The following is an 18591-nucleotide window of genomic DNA, read 5'->3' as shown; positions in this document are numbered from 1 at the left end:
GGTTCCATCCACCTTATTTTGTTGTTTGATCAAAACTTGTTGTCTCATATCCCTTATATCTTTAAATTTCATTCGTGGACATCTTGCTAAATGATTACGTAAATGAGTTGTACCTTGGTTAGACTCACCCAAGTAAAGTTTGTTACAATGATGGCATTGGGCTTTAACTTTTCCGTCAACTTTCTTCCTTGTAAAGTGAGACCAAACATCTGAGGTAGTCTTTCTTTTTCTACTTGTATCCAAGTCCTCATTTGTAGGCTCTTGCTCTCTCTCTGTCCCTTCTTGTTCCTCTACCTCTAAGTCTTCTCCTACTAAGTCCACCGTCGGAGATTTCGGATTCCTAATTGGTTCAAAAGTTTGGGAGTTAGAATCAAAACAAATTATCACAAATTTATTATTACACATACTCATTGATTAACTACAAATTCAAACACTTACTCATTTAATGGTGATCCTGAGGGTGAACTGCCAGGTGACAATGGTGAGGGTGACCGTGAAAATGGCGAAGGAGACCGCAAAGTCGGCAAGGGACAACATCCGGTTCTCAAGGGAGAACCACTTGGCGAGGAAGAACCAGATTTGTCTGTGTCTGTGTTTGTGTCTTCCATCTCCATTTTAGGATCTGCATGTTGAAATTTGATAAGTTTTGTTCAAGAGCAAGCTTTGAGCTACTAATCATTTTGCAAAAAGGGATATTCAATTTCTCAAACAAATTACAAAATCATATACAAAATTGCCAATCAAAAATAAATAAGCCAATCCTATTAAACTCCAAATTCTCTAAAAAAAGAAAATTACAAAAGGTATCTGAAATTCTGGTGTTTACTTCTCAAGAGGTAAACAATTGGAATCCCAACATTCCCTGGGCCACATATCAATCCACCAAATACATAGTAAAAACAAATATCAATACCCAAATATCACCAATACAAGATATTCCACAAGACATAATAGAAATCCAAAGAGTATAACAACTATGCTTACTGGGAAATTTCTAATTCTATTAGAATAACAATATACTGTCTTTAAAACCTTACCAGAAAAGCAACCCGTATAAGTATACAAAACCAATCAGAAAAAAGCAATCTGTATTAGATCAAATGTAAATAGATCAAAAGCTTGGTACAGAATTCATGTGTCTTATACTAAGAAGGCAGAGAGATAATAAGTGGAGGCAAATACAGAGATGAAAAAATACTGTTGAATCAATTTCAATAACATAGATGTCAACATTGACTTGTCAAAATCAAGAAAAGACCAAGAACAATGAAGCTCCATAACATTACAGCAAAAAAAAATTAAACTTAAAATTAAAAATACAAAAACAATGAAGCTCAACAACATTACAGCAAAAAAAAAAACATTACAGCAAAAAAAAAAAACAAAAAAAGAACCGGTGACACAAACCTGGAGATGAGCTGCGGAGTGAGGGAGAGCTGAGTGAGGGAGTGAGGTGGTCCGTTAAGTGGATTCGTTGAGATTGACAAGGGTATCAGCTTCCAAGAATCGACTCAGATGCTTATCATCCAAATGTTCCTGAGAACAGAACAATAATCAATCGTTTAAGAACAGAACAATACCCTTTCAGGTCTCTTAAAAAAAAAAAAAAAAAAAAAAGAACCGGTGACACAAACCTGGAGATGAGCTGCGGAGTGAGGGAGTGAGGGAGAGCTGTGTGCTGCGTGCTGCGTGAGGGAGTGAGGGAGAGTTGCGTGAGCTGCGTGAGGGAGTGAGGGAGATGGGTGACTGGAGATGGGTGACTGGAGATGGGCGACGGAGTGAGGGAGAGCTGCCAGTCGGAGTGAGGGAGTGAGGGAGAGCTGTGCGTGACTGGAGATGGGCGACGGAGTGAGGGAGAGCTGCCAGTCGGAGTGAGGGAGTGAGGGAGGGCTGCGTGAGGGAGGGCTGCGTGAGGGAGAGCTGCGTGAGGCTGAGTGAGTGATTTCAGATTTGGGGATTTAGGTTAGAATTATAGGTTTATATATATAAAGGGCATTTTAGTAATTTAGGGTACCGGGTTTTAAATGGGGCGGGTTTCGGGCCGGGTTTCGGGTTCTTTTAATAAAACCCGGACCCGACCCGGACCCGCTTCGGGTTTTTTTTTAAAAATCCATACCCGACCCTATCCTTAATCGGACCAGGTAAAACCCGGCCCATTAGGGTCGGGCCAGACCGGGTACCCGCGGGTCGGGCCAAAATTGCCATCCCTAGTCCTCGGACTCAAACCTATGGGGAAACCAACTACTTAGATGAGAAAACTGAGTTTTGGACAGAACCAAGGTATTGCATGGTCCTCGAACTCAAACCTATGGGGAAACCAACTACTTAAATATCAAGTTTTGGACAGAACCAAGGTATTGCATGGTCCTCGGACTCAAACCTATGGGGAAACCAACTACTTATCAAAATCAAGTTTTGGACAGAACCAAGGTATTGCATGGTCCTCGAACTCAAACCTATGGGGAAACCAACTACTTATCAAAATCAAGTTTTGGACAGAACCAAGGTGTTGCATGGTCTTCGGACTCAAACTTGTGGGGAAACCAACTACTTATCAAAATCAAGTTTTGGACAGAACCAGGATATTGCATGGTCCTCGGACTCAAACCTATGGAGAAGTCAGCTACTTAAGAAGAATTCTAAGTCGTTCAGTCCTCGGACCAAATAACAGAAAAGGTCAAGGCTAGGAAAGTTATTAGGAAGATGGCGAAACGCCTTATTACTCAGCGACCAACAGGGGTTGTACATTTTTGAGTTATATATCCTCGAATGATTACTTCCTACATGGCATCGAGCATTCAGCCATCACCTCGTTCAAATTTGGGGTATACAACCCACTTTCAGGTCAGTCTTATTATACACGATAGCTCCAATAAGTTCATAATAATATCTTTTATCTTGGTAAGGGATTTTGGCCCTAAGTATCGCTTTCTCAGGTCGGCATTATTGTGCCAAACAATTTTATTAAGTTCATTATAAATATCTTTTTCTCAGTAAGGGTTTCTGCCCTAAGTACCATTTATTCAAGTCGGCATTATTATGCCGGATAGTTCCAATAAGCACAGAGCAAAGTCTTTTTATTAACTAGGATTTCGGCCCTAAGCATCGTTCAGAATACAATAATAGAAAAGAAGTCATATGGTAGTACGTTTATTCATGGCACAATTATTTTAAAAAGAAGAGATAGAATGTACAAAATTAAGCAATGTTGACTTTTATTAATATAAAGAGGTATTACAGTGTACAATGAAGAGCTTAAACAAGCCTATATAGAAAAAGAGTTACAAAAAAAATAAAAAATAAAAACAAACAGAAATCTTTTTAAGCTCTGCTCCCAAGTCTTTCCAAACTTTGCCCCATTGGCACCCATATTAAGAGGAGGACCTTCCTTGGTGGGAGAGGAGAAGAAGAGGAAGAAAGAAAAGCACCAGGATGGATCTGGTGGTGGAAAGAAGAAGAAAGAGAGGCAAAAGGAGGCACCAGTGAAGGAAGAGAGGAAGAAGCAGGGATACTTTGTCCCTGCGTCAGTCCTAACTCCTAATACGCTTGTGTCATGTTAGCTATGCTCATAAGAGAGCGGCTGGTACTGATAATGGGTGATCCCAGCTCAGCCGTACCAAAAGTTTGACGCGACGAGCCCCTGTTTCGGATTTTGACTGAAAGGAGGATGAAAAGTATCTTGAGTCTCTCCCATCCCTGCCCTGACCGAGCCATTTTGAGCTTCGCAAGAACGTAGCATTTCTGGGAAGGGTATGGTCTCTTCATTCCCACTCCTATCTTGGACTTATCACGATTCAAGGTGTAAGCAAGCGGATAAGGGAAACTCTGGGGGAAGCTAAGGATTTTCAGACTTCAAAAGGATTGAAAGGGCTCTGTGTAAGAGAGGTAACCTCTTGTTTTCTTTCTTATATGAAGGGCAAAACGGGAGGCATTTAATCTATCCATATTTACAAGAAAATTGGTAAACGAGAATATACCCATTCCACTTCCCCACACCGTCAATAACCGTCGAATTTAAATGGTCTCGCAAAGGGAAATCATTAAAGGCGCGTTTCGGGTAATGAAGCGACAGTAACGCATCATGAATGAATTCAAAAGAATGTCTAGTAATTCGGTATGTTTCCTGGATAGATGAAGAGACGCCAACATTAATGAAGGACAGAATTAAACGAGCCGTAATAAAGGCTTGGCATTACCAAAACCCTTCTCTCCGACCAGGAGGTCGGACAGCAGGACTTTGAGGGGCTATTGTGGGGCCCAATAATTTGCGGCCCTGACCCATTTATTCATTGGGGCCTAAGGTCCGAGCCGAGGAAAGCTATAGCCAAGGATAGGTAATACAAGTACAAAATAGTATTGGGACACGGCCGAGGACGATTCAGTCATCGGCATGTCCGAGGTCCTCCTGGAAGGAAGGACAAAAACGGTATAGGAACAGTTTGGAAAAAATCTAAAAATATCTAAGTCAATAGGGAAGGATAAGCTGGATAGTTTAACGACCAAGGACAAAGAAAAAGCTGCCCTTACTGCCATTCAATACTCTGCACCTGACAGAACCATACCCTTCAGCTTTTACAACCACCCCCAACCACTCTGGGTATGGGTTGATGGGACAAGTATCAATCTTGGAAAGGTCGATCCTACACGTGGACGTTGGATAAAGGATACGGGCCGGTATAAAAGGAAAAGTAAGGATCCAAAGGAAGAGGCTGGGAAAAATGGCCAAAAACCAGAGCCTCCCAGCCCGCCTCCAGGAGAAAGACTCTTAGGGCGAAGACGACTTAACCATGTATGAACACCATGAAAAACCCACCGTCTGGTGACCAAGACCTAGTCTTTCAAACCCACGCTCTACAAATGATATTGTTTGGGCCTTTTTACGTGTGAGCCCAACACCGTTGCGGGTCGTTACAAATCGTGTCCTTACAAGTATAATTGTTATAATATATTAGATTTTTTAAATTAATCTATCTATATTTCTCATTTGAAAGTGTTTTAAATTTTGCAATTTTTTTTCAAGGAAATATTATGATTGCTCAAATGCACCGAAGTGGACCAAAATGGAGCAAACTAGACCAAATGGACCAAATTGAATTAAAATGGACTAAATGGAGTGAACTGAACCAAAGTAGATTGAATGGACCAAATGGATCATAGTGGTCTAAAGTGAACTAAATGAACCTAAATGCTGCATTGATATGGCTCAAGAAGAGCATATCAACAATAAATACTATGGTTCAGATTTTAGATATTATATAGATATAGATGGATAACACCACATTCATTTAAATTAAATTTCCATACAAATGAATGAGATTAGACAAGTATAATGTTTGTGATTGAAGAAAATTTTGGTTTTCTTTTTCTTTTTCTTTTTCTTTTTGATAGAAGAAGCTTTAATCTTGTATTTGACTGTGACCTTTTTAAATTTTTTTTTTTTTTTTTTTTTTAACTTGGCGTTGGCAGGACATATGGATTAGGTTTTATGGACGTTATTTATTTATTTACTATTTTTTATACCATGAAAAGATTTATATATTATAGGATATAAAACTGAAAATTACCTTTAGGTAAAACTTAGTTACCAAAATATATATATATATATATATATATATGTATGTATGTATGTATACCCGAAACTTAGTTACATTATATATATAAATTCAATACCTAGTCTAGTTGCATTAACTAATTGAAAATTTTTGAATATTTTGCAAGTCTAAAAGTACCTAATAATCTCTCCTCACGTAGGAGTCTTTTCTCTCGACTAGCTGTGAGCCTACTCCCTCCCTTGGGCTTCCTAAGGGTTTGACTTTTCCTTTTTTTGTTTTGATCTGTGTTTCCTTTTCATGGCTGAAGACGTAATAAAAGGTCTGGAGAAGATGAAGTTAACGTTGGAGGAAGAAGAAGTAATATTGATCTCGGATGAAGGCAGGAAGGAAGAAATTGAAAGCTGTCATCTGAGTTTGATCGGCAAGTTTCTCACATGCAAGCCTTTCAACAAACGGGCTGCTCAGACAACGTTGAGGCAAGCCTGGGGTCTGGAGGGTTCAGTTCAGACAGTAGAAGTAGGGTCCAATCTCTTTCAATTCAAGTTCAATAGAGAGTTTGACATGGAACGGGTGCTAAAAGGAGGACCTTGGTCTTTTGACAATCAAGTGCTCTTGTTGAGAAGGTGGCAACCCGGCATGACAGCGGCGAACGTCACGTTTGACTCAGTGGCTCTCTGGGTTCAGATTTGGGGAGCGCCATTCGATATGTTGTCTCCCAAGGTGGCGGAAGAGATAGGTGGTCGCTTGGGAAAGGTGGAGGAGGTAGAGAAGAGACAAAAACTGGATGCACAAAGCTTCTATATGAGGGTCAAGGTTGCTGTCCCAACGTCCAAACCTCTACGGTGCGGTGGCTTTATCGGCGGTTCGGACGGAAAGAGATCATGGGTTACGTTTAAGTATGATAGACTCCCCTTATTCTGCCACTTCTGTGGACTTTTGGGACATGATTTAAAACACTGTGCAGAACATTTTGCACGGTGTAAGAATGGAGGAGAGGTGGAATACCAGTACGGGGAGTGGCTAAAAGCTGCTGGAGGCCGTTCTAGATCTCCGCCAAGGATGGGTCCGGCCAAGAATCACCATTCGAATAATGTAAAACCGACTGAGGCTCAGACCGATAATGGTAGCAGTCCGGTGAGGCGGTCGGCGGAGGAGGTGTCAAAAGGATCTACCGTTACAGCTGGTACTTTGCACGTAAATGGAAAGGACGGAAATGCAGGGATTGTTCCGGGCTTGACGGATGCTGCTTCCGTAACGGATGGAACGTCTAAGGAAAGTTTGGAGCCATTTCCAGCGGTTACCAAGTCTGAGGAATCAAATTTAAATAAGGAGAGTAAATCCCCTATTAATAAGCCACAACACGTGGAGGTCAATGAGTCTGAATTTACTGTGGGCCGCGTGGAGGGGAAGGAACTTAATGGGCCTCAAGGTGTTAAGCCGAAGCCCACTTGGACAAGACTTGCAAGGATGGAGTGTGGGCCGAGCTTAGTAAAAACAGAAAATAGGCCACCAACGTTGGGGAAAAGAGGTATCCAGGTAGCTAAAATAGAAGTTGATAATGAGTCTGAAGGTCAGTTGGGTAAACGTGGTCGACGTTCTGCAGATTTTCAAACAGTTGAAGCGGCGGGGGTGCAGGAGCACTCTTGCCGAGCAAAATGAGACTTTTAAGCTGGAACTGCCAAGGGCTTGGGAACTCTTGGACAGTTCGTAGCCTTCACAAGCTAGTGAAGGATCAAGCTCCCAATGCATGTTTCTTAATGGAGACATGCTTAGACAGAGAAGGTTATGAGAAACACTGTAGAGAACTTCCTTTCCAAAATAAATTTATAGTTAAAAAGCCTACTGGTGGTGGTGGTCTAGCTCTTATTTGGAATACGGAGGTGAATATGGAAGTGATAAACTTTACAGATAATCATATCTTAGCTAGGGTGGTGGAAGATGACGGCTTTGCATGGATGTTGACGTGTTTTTATGGATGGCCAGAAGCAAGCCAAAAACCAAGATCATGGGCTTTGCTTAATCATTTACGCTCATTTGTGGATGGACCATGGTGTTGTGTGGGCGACTTCAACGCTATACTACACTCCTCAGAGAAACAAAGTAAGTATCCTTCTCCTTATAAACAAATGGATGACTTTCGTAACGCACTGGATGATTGTAGATTGGCAGATTTGGGGTTTGTTGGCTATCCCTTTACATGGAATAATAAAAGGCCGGGGCTGGAAAACACGAAGGAGAGATTGGATAGGGTGGTGGTCAATTCAAGTTGGAAGGCTAAGTTTCAAGCGGGCTCAGTGATTCATTTATTTTCACATGCATCAGATCACCGACCTTTGTTGCTGCAAGCCAAAACAAATTTAAGACACCGAGGTAGGAGTACAAGGAGTTTTAGGTTTGAAGAAGCCTGGTTATTGAAGGCTAATTGTGAGGAGGTAATTAATGAGGCGTGGAGGTCAGTAGGCACTACGGAGCCAGGTTTACGCTGCATGCAGGAGAAAATTAGCAGGTGTGGATCAGTACTCCAGGCATGGAGGGCATCTGATAATAATCCAGGTGAGAAGGAAATCAAGAAACTCCAAAAAAGGGTGGAAGATTTAAGCATGGCTGAACCGACAATGGCAAACAAGGATGAGTTTTTGGCAGCAAGCAAGACATTGGATGAGTTGCTTCTCAAACAGGAAGTGTACTGGGCCCAACGGTCTAGAGTATCGTGGTTGAAGCATGGGGACAAGAACACTAAGTTTTTCCATTCAAAAGCTTCTCAAAGGCGGAAGAGAAACTTCATTCATGGGGTGAGAGATCAACACAATAACTGGGTGGACGAACCTGAAGAAGTGGCTGGTGTGGCAGTAGAGTATTTTAAGAATATTTTCCAGACGGGTACATGTCAAAGAATGGAGGAATGTCTTAGTGCAGTTCAACATAAGGTGACTTCAGCAATGCAGGATATATTGGCTTGTGACTATAGCAAGGAGGAAATCAAAGATGCATTGTTCCAAATGGGACCAACAAAGGCGCCTGGACCTGATGGTATGAGCGCCCTTTTTTACCAAAAATATTGGCACATTGTTGGAGATGATGTGACTGCTGCTGTACTTGATTTTCTAAATTCTGGTAACATGCTTCCTGAAGTTAATTATACTCATATTGTTCTTATTCCTAAAGTGAAGTCTCCTGAGAAAATATCTGACTTTAGACCTATTAGCCTTTGTAATGTAATTTATAAAATTATTTCTAAAGTGATGGCTAACAGATTGAAACAGATTCTCCCTCAGTTGATTGCCCCTACCCAAAGTGCTTTTGTTCCAGGCAGACTTATCACTGATAATGTATTAGTGGCATACGAAACCTTGCATGCTATGCACTGTAGAAAATCAGGCAAGAAGGGGTCTCTAGCTTTGAAGCTGGACGTAAGTAAGGCTTATGATAGGGTTGAATGGGGGTTTTTGGAAGGCATAATGATCAGATTGGGATTTCCTATGACCTGGATTGAGAGAGTGATGTGCTGTGTTTCTACTCCCTCATTCTCAGTTTGTATTAATGGCAAAGCTTATGGTAATATTATGCCTTCAAGAGGACTTCGTCAGGGTGACCCATTATCACCTTATTTATTTTTGCTTTGTGCTGAGGGTTTCACAGCTTTGCTGACTAAAGCAGAAATTGAGGGGAGGCTGACTGGGGTTGCGGTTTGTAGAAGAGCACCTCGCATTTCTCATTTATTATTTGCAGATGACTCATTGCTTTTTTGTCAGGCATCTCAGGAGGAAGTGCAAAATATCACAGATACTTTGCAGTTATATGCAGACTCTTCCGGCCAATGTATTAATTTTGAAAAGTCTTCCATGTATTTCAGCAACAACACGTCGAATGGGCAGAGAGAAATCTTAAAACACATGCTGGGGGTGAAGGAGGTGGATAAATTTGAAACCTATCTTGGGCTGCCTACGCTTATTGGTCGATCAAAATACCAAGCTTTTTCCTTCTTGAAGGATAGAGTTTGGAAGAAGCTGCAAGGATGGAAAGGGAGAATGCTATCACGAGCGGGTAAAGAAGTTTTAATTAAAGCTGTGGCTCAGTCAATCCCAACATATACTATGGGGGTATTTTTGCTCCCGGATAAGCTTTGCCATGAACTTAATGCCTTGTGTGCAAGGTTTTGGTGGGGTCAAACCGGAGACAAAAGGAAGGTTCACTGGAAAAATTGGGAGGCATTATGTCTGCCCAAAAAAGATGGTGGTATGGGTTTTCGCGACTTGAAGGATTTCAATTTGGCGATGCTAGCCAAGCAAGGGTGGAGGTTGATTCAAACAAAGGACACATTGCTATACAGGTGTTTCAAAGCACGTTATTTTCCACAGTCCAGTTTTCTTGAGGCCTCGGATGTTCCTAACAGCTCTTATGTGTGGAAGAGCTTAATGGCAGCACAGTCTATTTTGAAGCGGGGTTGTTGTTGGAGAGTGGGGGACGGTACGGCCATTCGGGTTACTTATGATAAGTGGATTCCGAATCAAGTCACAAACCGAGTACTGCACCCACCAGTGGAAGAGGAATGGGAGTGGCGGGTTTCGGACCTCATTGATTGGAGAACAAATTCCTGGGACCGGGAGATGGTAATGTCTAAATTTCAGAGGTCTGATGCAGCAGCTATCCTTCAAATCCCCTTAAGCCGTAGACAGGTCCCTGATACCATCTTCTGGCTCTACACAAAGAATGGTGAGTATTCAGTGAAATCTGGATATCACACTGCGAGGTTGCTTTCAAAACAAGAAGCAGAGAAGGGGGAGAGTTCAGGGGAGGTGATTGGTGGTCCGGTCTGGGCAAGGTTGTGGAAGCTCAAGATCCCAAACAAAATTAAAGTGTTTGGTTGGCGTGCCTGTCAGGAGATTCTGCCTACACGTGAGAATTTGGCTCGAAGAAGGATTATTGAGGATGCAAGATGTGGGGTCTGTTTATCGGCCATTGAAACAGAGTACCATGCGTTGTGGGAATGTGGACTAGCCCAACATGTTTGGGCTGGTTGCACAAGAGGTTTGCAAAAGGGCAGGATTGGTCACGTGGATATGCTACATTTGGTGGAAGAAATGCAAGGTAGATTGTCCAAGGAGGAGCTGGAATTGTTTTGGGTCCAAAGTTGGTTGATTTGGAACCAACGTAACACCTTGATGCATGGAGGAGTCATCCACGACCCGGGCAGACTGAACCAACGTGCTAGAGACTATCTGGAGGAGTTTAGGATGGCACAGGTACAGCTCGGTTTCTCGGGAACGGTTGGTTCAGTTGAGGCATGGCGACCTCCAGTGGGTTCGCTTTACAAAGTGAACTTCGATGCCGCGGTGTTTACCAATTCAAACTCTTCAGGTTTTGGGGTGGTTATACGGAATAATTTGGGGGAGATATTGGCTGCTATGTCTGCCAAAGGACCTGCTGTTGGGGATAGCGAAGAGGCTGAGGTACTTGCATGTCGAAGAGCTCTGGAGTTTGCAGTTGATGCGGGATTTGCGGAGCTTGAGATTGAAGGCGATAATGTCACTGTGATGAGATCTTTGGCTTCTTCAAGTGCCATCCACTCTAGGCTAGGAAATATTTATGCAGACATTCATGTATTAGCAACAGGGTGTCGGTGTCTGTCTTATCTTTGGGTCAATCGTAGTGCAAATCGTGTGGCCCACTCCTTAGCTAAGCATGCTAGTTTGATAGAGGAGGATGTCTATTGGATGGAGGAGTCTCCACCTCCAGCTCTTGAAGCATTGTACACAGATTCTATTCACTTGAATGATTAATAATATGGTCGGACCGGTTTCAAAAAAAAAAAAAACTAATTGAAAACAAATAATAACAAAGTGTTTACATTCAATTGTAGTATATAATGCACTACATCTCAGGTATTGTAACTAATTAAGTTAAAATGAACCCCATTCAAAAAAAAAAAAAAAAAAGTGTTAAAATGAACCCTTTTTATCCCTTTTGGCTGAATTGTTCAACCCAGCATTTGAGCCACCCGAGGACTACTCCTTGTGTATTAGACATCATGGAAGCTAAAAAATAATTCCTACAATCCTGGCTGCATGACAAATCTCATAGATCCTAAGAGATACATGGGAGTCCGATACGGCGATAACTACTCACAAGCTCTAGTCTTTGAAGTGCTATTAGGATTCCCATCTGGGAATGCAAAATAAACTCCTATCAATTTTAAATTTTTTTTTTGTAGCATCAAATCTACAAAAAATAAATAAATAAATAAATAAATAAAATAAATAAATAAAAGGAGTCTCAAATCTGGTTAAGCAAAATGCACCCAAAAAAAAAAATTGCATGTTGTTAAAGTAACATCTAAAAATATGTCCAATTTAGCAACATCAGCTTGAGTAAGGCGTGCAGCGAGTGCCATGGTCAAAGGGCACCTTAGGATTAGTTTGTGTGTACGCAGTGCTAGGGCTGGTTCAATTAACAAGCAAGCAGTTTGGGATGGTGGCTATGGGATGCATGGGATTAGAGTGAACTACATATAAACTTTTGTGATTACTAAGCCTATGACATGCAATGTGCTGGGGATCGATGGATGATGAGCGAATTTAAAAAATTTATGAACCACATTAGTATTGAAAGAAAAACAGGTGGCCAATGCAGTGCTGTTTCTTGCATATCATTCACTCGGCATAACCTAGTGTTGATGCATTGTGGCTTCTGTTCACTGTTTATTAACTTTTGGTGATAGTAATCACTTGTCGCTTCCATTCTCTATGTACGTTAAACTACGATTCAAGATCCATTTACCACCTAATGTTAGACTAACTTGGCTAAATACTCTTCCACTCCTACAATTCATGTAATTGCAGATACAAAATTAGTTTCCATCTAACAATAGCAAAATTTGGATATATCCAACAGGGTAGAATCGTTTTAATTTCCAACACCACATTCACATAAGAAATTGTAGACATCAACAAGGAGATAAACCATTGTAACTATGTCTCCTCATCACTATTGAGGAAGAATTCAATTCCTCACGTAGCACTAACTACTTAAAATCAAGCTCTAAAAATTAAAAGTAAAGAACCCTGAATTTCTTTTGTCAAGGAAAAAGAAAATCCCCTATTTCACCAACTGCAAAAAATTGGAAATTATACCTGTGCTGCTAATAGAAGTGAACAAAGATCATCTCAACTACTAATCTTTTGGCTTAATCAGATACCCTACTGACTGCATAGTAGCAAGCACGTAGCCACTTTGGATGGATCAAAATAAATTCTTCCAGCTCTGCCTTCTGAAACTCCTCCGCTGTGGCAAACCAAGTGACCATATGTGTGATGGGGTATAACAAAATATCCATTGAAAATTTGGCCCCTAACTCCTCCGCCATCAGCCAGAGACGCGAATTTTCACGCATAAAATCTGAAGGGAAAATATGTTTGAAGGATAATGTACACCCTCGGAGAACGCTACGGCGAGCAAATATGAATCCAACATTTCTATGACTTAAACCAGCTTCAAATTTTGGGTTGAAAAACAGTCTGTGTATTACTTTAAGTTCTTCGAGAACAGCGGGGAGGGTGCCAGTGGCCTCATCTTCATCAGTTTCCGATGCAGAAAGAGATACATGACTCAAGTCATCATCTGAATCAAAGTAATGATACTTCTTAACAAGAATCAAGTTTACTTCATTCTTTCTCCACACGCTCTTGGTATCATCAAGAGCAAGAACCATGCGTTGCTCCCTTAGCACAAGATCAAGATTCTTTTCGTCTGTTTCAAATAAATCTTCACGTGCAATGATTCTTGAGTACTTGAAGTAAAAATTTTCAGGGTCAAGAAACTCAGTCGCTTTCAACGCATAGCTTCGTGTACCCGTTGTACACATATAAATCTCAAACATGGTACTCGCTTCTTTCAGAAAAGTATGAACAAAAGGTCTCAACTTGAGCATCATCTTTTCCCAAGGTCGACTCAGACGGAATAGGCTATCCCTTAACTCATGTTGCATGAGTTCTTGAGGGGTTCTCAGATATTTTTCTTGTTCTGTTGAATGAATCAGAGTTTGATCTAGATCAAGAACCAAAACCATCTTCTTATCTTCTAACAATTTCTCTGACTCGACCTTCCGAATCCGATCCATTTCTTCTTTGTTAAGCCACAACCACATACCCCGATGAACGTTCTTGAATGCTAGCCTTTCACAGCTCACACTTTCCTCTATAAACACATAGATGTTCACAAGTCTCCTCAGTATTTTCTTCAAGTGTATCATCATAATCGTCATAGTCATCTTGTGGAAAACCCCTCTCGGAAATTATCTTCATGGTGAATCTTGGAAGTTTCTTTAATTAGCAAAAGATAGTGACAAGACAGCCTCTCTCTCTCTCTCTCTCTCTCTCTCTCTCTCTCTCTCTCTCTTATTTGTGTATAACGATTAACAAATAATAACTGAAACTGAAAAATGGGTTCACTCTATAGTTGAGATTAAATAGTAAAAATATTTCTTTTAATCTTACTTTTTCTATCCTAGATGAACATAGTTGCAGTTTGAATTATACTGCAGAAACTGCAATCGTTTTGTTAGTCTGCGTACTTGTGCTACTTGTCGTGTTTCCTATGTAATATTTATCTGTTAGCAAAGTTAGTTGTGACACGTGCATTGCACGTGGGTGATTAATCCAGCTGTAGTCATCTTATAGATCAATAATCTAATTAATTCTGTTAATTAGTTTAATTAACCCATTCATTAAAGAATTGTATCCGGCCAATTCATTTGATTTTGATACTCTGCAGTTTTCTTGATTCTAAGTAGAAGTGAAAGAGGCTACAGGAGAAGTATGGAGTTTACCTAGAAGAAACTTAGGTTGCGTTTGGATTGGGATGAAAACTTCTGCTTCTGCGTTTCCGTTTTTTTTTTTTTTTTTTTTTTTTTCACGCGTTTTGGAGCGTTTTGGGTGTTGCGGCTACTGTTCAATGAACAGTAGCTGCAAACTTTGACTTTTCAAATTTTTTTGGACCAATCACAGCACATCGTGTACTGTTCACGGACCCACAAATTTCACTTTTCAGCAACTTTTTCATTAAAAATGGGTCCCACGATACTATTCACACATTTAAAAATTATTTCGCTACAGTGTTTTTCAGTTTTCAGTTTCAGTTTTCAGTTTTCAGCTGTATCCAAACGGACCCTTAGGATGAATTTGGCATCACCTTTTAATTTTTTACTTTTATATACAGTTTTTTAAAACTTTTTTTCTTGTTTTTTCTCTCTTTTTCTAAATGTTTCAAGATACAAGTATATTTTAGCATATTTTCATCAAAAAATTTTCAACAAAAAGTTGGATAAATTGTTCTCGAACAAACACTTAATCTTGCATATGAGTGTAACCCTTTTTGTTCTTCCACCAAAGGCTGATTATACCTATGAATTACATTTTTATGCACCTATGAATTACCCTCTATTTTTCGTGTTTTTAAATGTGAACTCATTAGCGCTATGGAACATACTCAGATTTACTACTTAAGGGGTACAAAAACATTTTGATTCTCTCACACCCATTATTTCACATCTTTTTTTTTTTCATGTTCAATTTTATGTATTAAAATGTAAACATTTTCGCATCAATTGTGGATATATGTGTGAAAAAGTAGATGTAGTGTTAATTTAAGAACAACTTATTTAGCTAAAACTAAAAACTTTTTACTAAAAGTACAGTAGATAAAGGTAAAAGTTGGTTGAATAGTGTAGTGAGACTCATGAATAGTACCAAAAAGTGCAGTAAAACTTATGAATAGTAGCAAAAATAAGCTAAAAATAGAGATAAGATAAAAAATTCAGCTCATCCCAAACACACACATAAACTAATGTGAGACAATATTTTTCCCAACAATTGATAGCTTTTTTAATCAATTGTACTTGCTAATACTTTAGTGTGTATGGGCTATGATTTAGACCAAAACTACACAAATAATATTATCTTTCTCAAGTAGAATTAAATTCAAAGCAATTATATGTTTGGATTTAATTGGCAAATCTATGGTATAACACTTAGGGTTCGTTTGGTTGGTAAGATTGAAAAGTGAAATGATAGAAGGGATTTTAGTTTCCCTCATTTGTGTTTGAATAGGAAAATGGAAAAATAGAAAGATAGAAATTTTTGTTTGGCTGAAAAGAAATATGGAAGGATATAAAATGTGATTTGTATAAATTTACAATTATGTCCCTACTAGATAAAACCAAAAATAACACTTTTTATATATATTTTTGTAGTTGCACGATTTTCCTGGCCCAACTTATGTTGATTAGGCCTTGGCCCAAAGCGCAACCCACAATAAATATTTGTAGAGGATGGGTCAAAGAACTTAGCCTCAGTGAACTTATTCGGTCTAATGCATGGACAGTATTGTTTGCAAATAGAAAATAAAAACACAAGAATGGATATTTCTCAAGTATGATTTTATTTCTTTTTGTTCCTGATCTCCTTCTCTCGTCCCCTTCTTTGAGGGACTCCACTACATTATATAGTTCTCTTCTTTTCATCTCAACCTTACACCTGTTGATCATCTAAGCATCCACTTGAGCACCTGTCCCATCAGACGCCCTCATCAGTCCCTTCGTGAGTTGCAGAGGCCAAGGCGGTACTGTTCAGGTGTCTTTTCCTCATTAATGCGGCCAAGAGGGTGGTTGGGGCGCAATTAATGTGGTGGTAGCCTTCCATGAGATATTTTGGATTTAATTCTTTTTATATGTTGTGAGGATGAGCTGAAATAGCTGGGGAAAGTTCCTCGTCTGGGCTTCATGATGTCCGAGGAGGAGTTACTCCTCGGACAGGTTTCCTTGGCGCTATTGGGGCTGAGTAACGCTTCATATGAGGCTTCTCTTCGGCCAGGACGCTCCTCGGCTGGGCCTGCGTTTGGAATAGCCCATCGTTTTTGGGCCGGGCCCCACAATAGCCCCTCAAAACTCCGGTTTTTACCTCCCTCCGAGGAGAAAAGCGGGGTTTTGATGTTTGTGAGAGGATGGAAATAAGGAGATCGTGGGGCGCGCGTGCGGACTGTTACTTTTGACGCGCTACAATTTACGAGGCGCGGCCATTAACTTCTGGAGGCGTTATGTTCCCTTCATCCAACGGCTTGGCATGGATCGAACGGCCATCGTTTCTTCTCGTATTTTTAGGCAGGGATGATCTTTTCTCTCTCCTCCCGGTTATATAAGACGTCAGAGGGGTTCAGTTCCTTCTTTCATCTGCATTTCACAAACCTCAAAGGACTCCAGAGAACTCCATCGAACCCCAGAGTTATACGAACACTTGCGTCCGTTACGCCGCCGTAGCCGTCTTTGTGAAGCGTTTCGTCCAAGAGAGATTTCCAGGCGTCCCATTGAGCGTTTTGTGAAGGTACCAGTACATTTCGTTTTTCTCACCGTTTCAATTCCCTCCTCGGACTTTACTTTTCTTCTTGGTCTCTACTTTCATTTCCCCCTTTCAGTTCAGATGGGTAGATTCGAAAAATTAGTAAAAACTTCAGCCGCTATGGAGGCCTTTAGGGCTAAATACCACATTCCCCCTGGGGTTGGGCTGCGATACTGTCCTCTGGAAGGAGTATTGACAGATAGAGTTGAGGGAGAAGTCGTTATCCCCATGATTGCTTTCATAGAGGGAGGGATGACACTTCCCATACGTAGGATCACAAGGGAATACCTGTTCAACCATAGGTTGACGCCGTATCAGTGTGCCCCGAATATGTTCAAGATACTAGGCTGTGTAGATGTCTTAGACGAGCGGATGAATCTAGGCCTTACTTGGCACGATGTGGCTTATCTGTACGAATGTCACCGCCTCGGGGATGATGGGTATTATCTTAAATCCCGGAACGAGGACGTTAGGTTGATCTCTTGTCTTCCAGTTTCCAATAAGACCGTGAAGAATGACTTCCTCATTGCTTCTGGGGAGTGGTTCGACGGTATTCATTGTCCAACTCGGGCAGGAAACCCAGGTGCAGCGCTTTTAGGATTGGTCCTCTTTGGGAAAGGATTTAGTGTTGAGGGGTTATTTTTCTTGCTTTCTTTGTAATTGGAAAATTTCATTGTCTAACCTCACTTTTCTTGGTTTGTTTGCAGACAAAATTCATGTTGCTCCTCGGATAAACTTTGTGAACGTGCCAGCGTTGAACTATCTTCTTAGGTCGGAGATTTACGTCGCCGAGGACGGACAGTTGCGAGCGGCCCATCTGGTTCTGGGTTATCAACCTCTGAGCAGCGCTTTTCAGGCAGTCGGTCACGCTATAAGGGCTGGCAGTCCGAGACTGGCTAGAATTGACGTGTCCCAGGACAGATTCCTAGCTGACCACGATTTGCCACCAGTTGTGTTGCCAGGTGTCAGAAATCTCTACTTAGCAGAGCAGCTACCTCCGGTAAACGAGCCTAGCGCTGTTGTTTTGGTTGAAGAAGAGGCTGAATCATCTCGTCTTTCCCTTGAGGAAGAGATAGATAAGTTTTACTTCGAGGAGGAAATTCAGCAAAACCCCTTGATGGAGCTTTCTAATCCCGAAGCAGAGCAGGACCAACATTCCACAGTTGGTATTCCCTCAATCGTTATCTGCTCGGACGATACTTCAGACGAAGAGATAGAGCCCATGGCAGGAAAGGGAAAGACTCTAAAGGAGCTGATGTCCTCCCGAGGGAAAGGTCAGTCATCGAAGAGTCAGTCATCGAAGGGACCAACTCCACCACAGGTCAAAACCCTTCCCCCTGTGGTCCCTCAGGGCGTCTCGGACCCTGGTCTTAAGGTTAATCCGGACCTGAAGAAGAAGAGGCCGGTTGACACTACTGAGGAAGGTGAGGTGATTGCCCAGCCGACCAAGCAGCAAAAGACCACGCGGGCGCCAAGGAGCAGAAGGGGCAACTCCTCGGAGAACCGAGATGAGGAGAACCTTGCTGAAGTGCGCGCTGCCCCTCGTGCATGGAACCCCAAGTTGGAACTGGATGGGGTGGCCATCCTTTCCAATGCTTCGGTCCGAGAGTATAACCGAGGCCGAGCAGGGTACGTGGCTGACGCCTTAGAGC

At 41.3% G+C, this 18591-nt stretch overlaps 1 protein-coding gene across 1 annotated transcript; it reads right to left on the bottom strand.

The window, feature by feature from the left end:
- Positions 1-12735: 12735 nt before the first annotated feature.
- LOC126704186 (RNA polymerase II C-terminal domain phosphatase-like 4) lies at positions 12736-13812 on the bottom strand. Its single transcript, XM_050403210.1, has one exon. It carries the CDS (start codon positions 13810-13812, stop codon positions 12736-12738), a length of 1077 nt encoding a protein of 358 aa, XP_050259167.1.
- Positions 13813-18591: the final 4779 nt, after the last annotated feature.

Source organism: Quercus robur, chromosome 10 (assembly GCF_932294415.1).
Source record: "Quercus robur chromosome 10, dhQueRobu3.1, whole genome shotgun sequence".
Taxonomy (NCBI): Eukaryota; Viridiplantae; Streptophyta; class Magnoliopsida; order Fagales; family Fagaceae; genus Quercus; species Quercus robur.
Note: the sequence above shows the minus strand (reverse complement) of the source record. Positions and strands in the feature narration are given on the sequence as shown.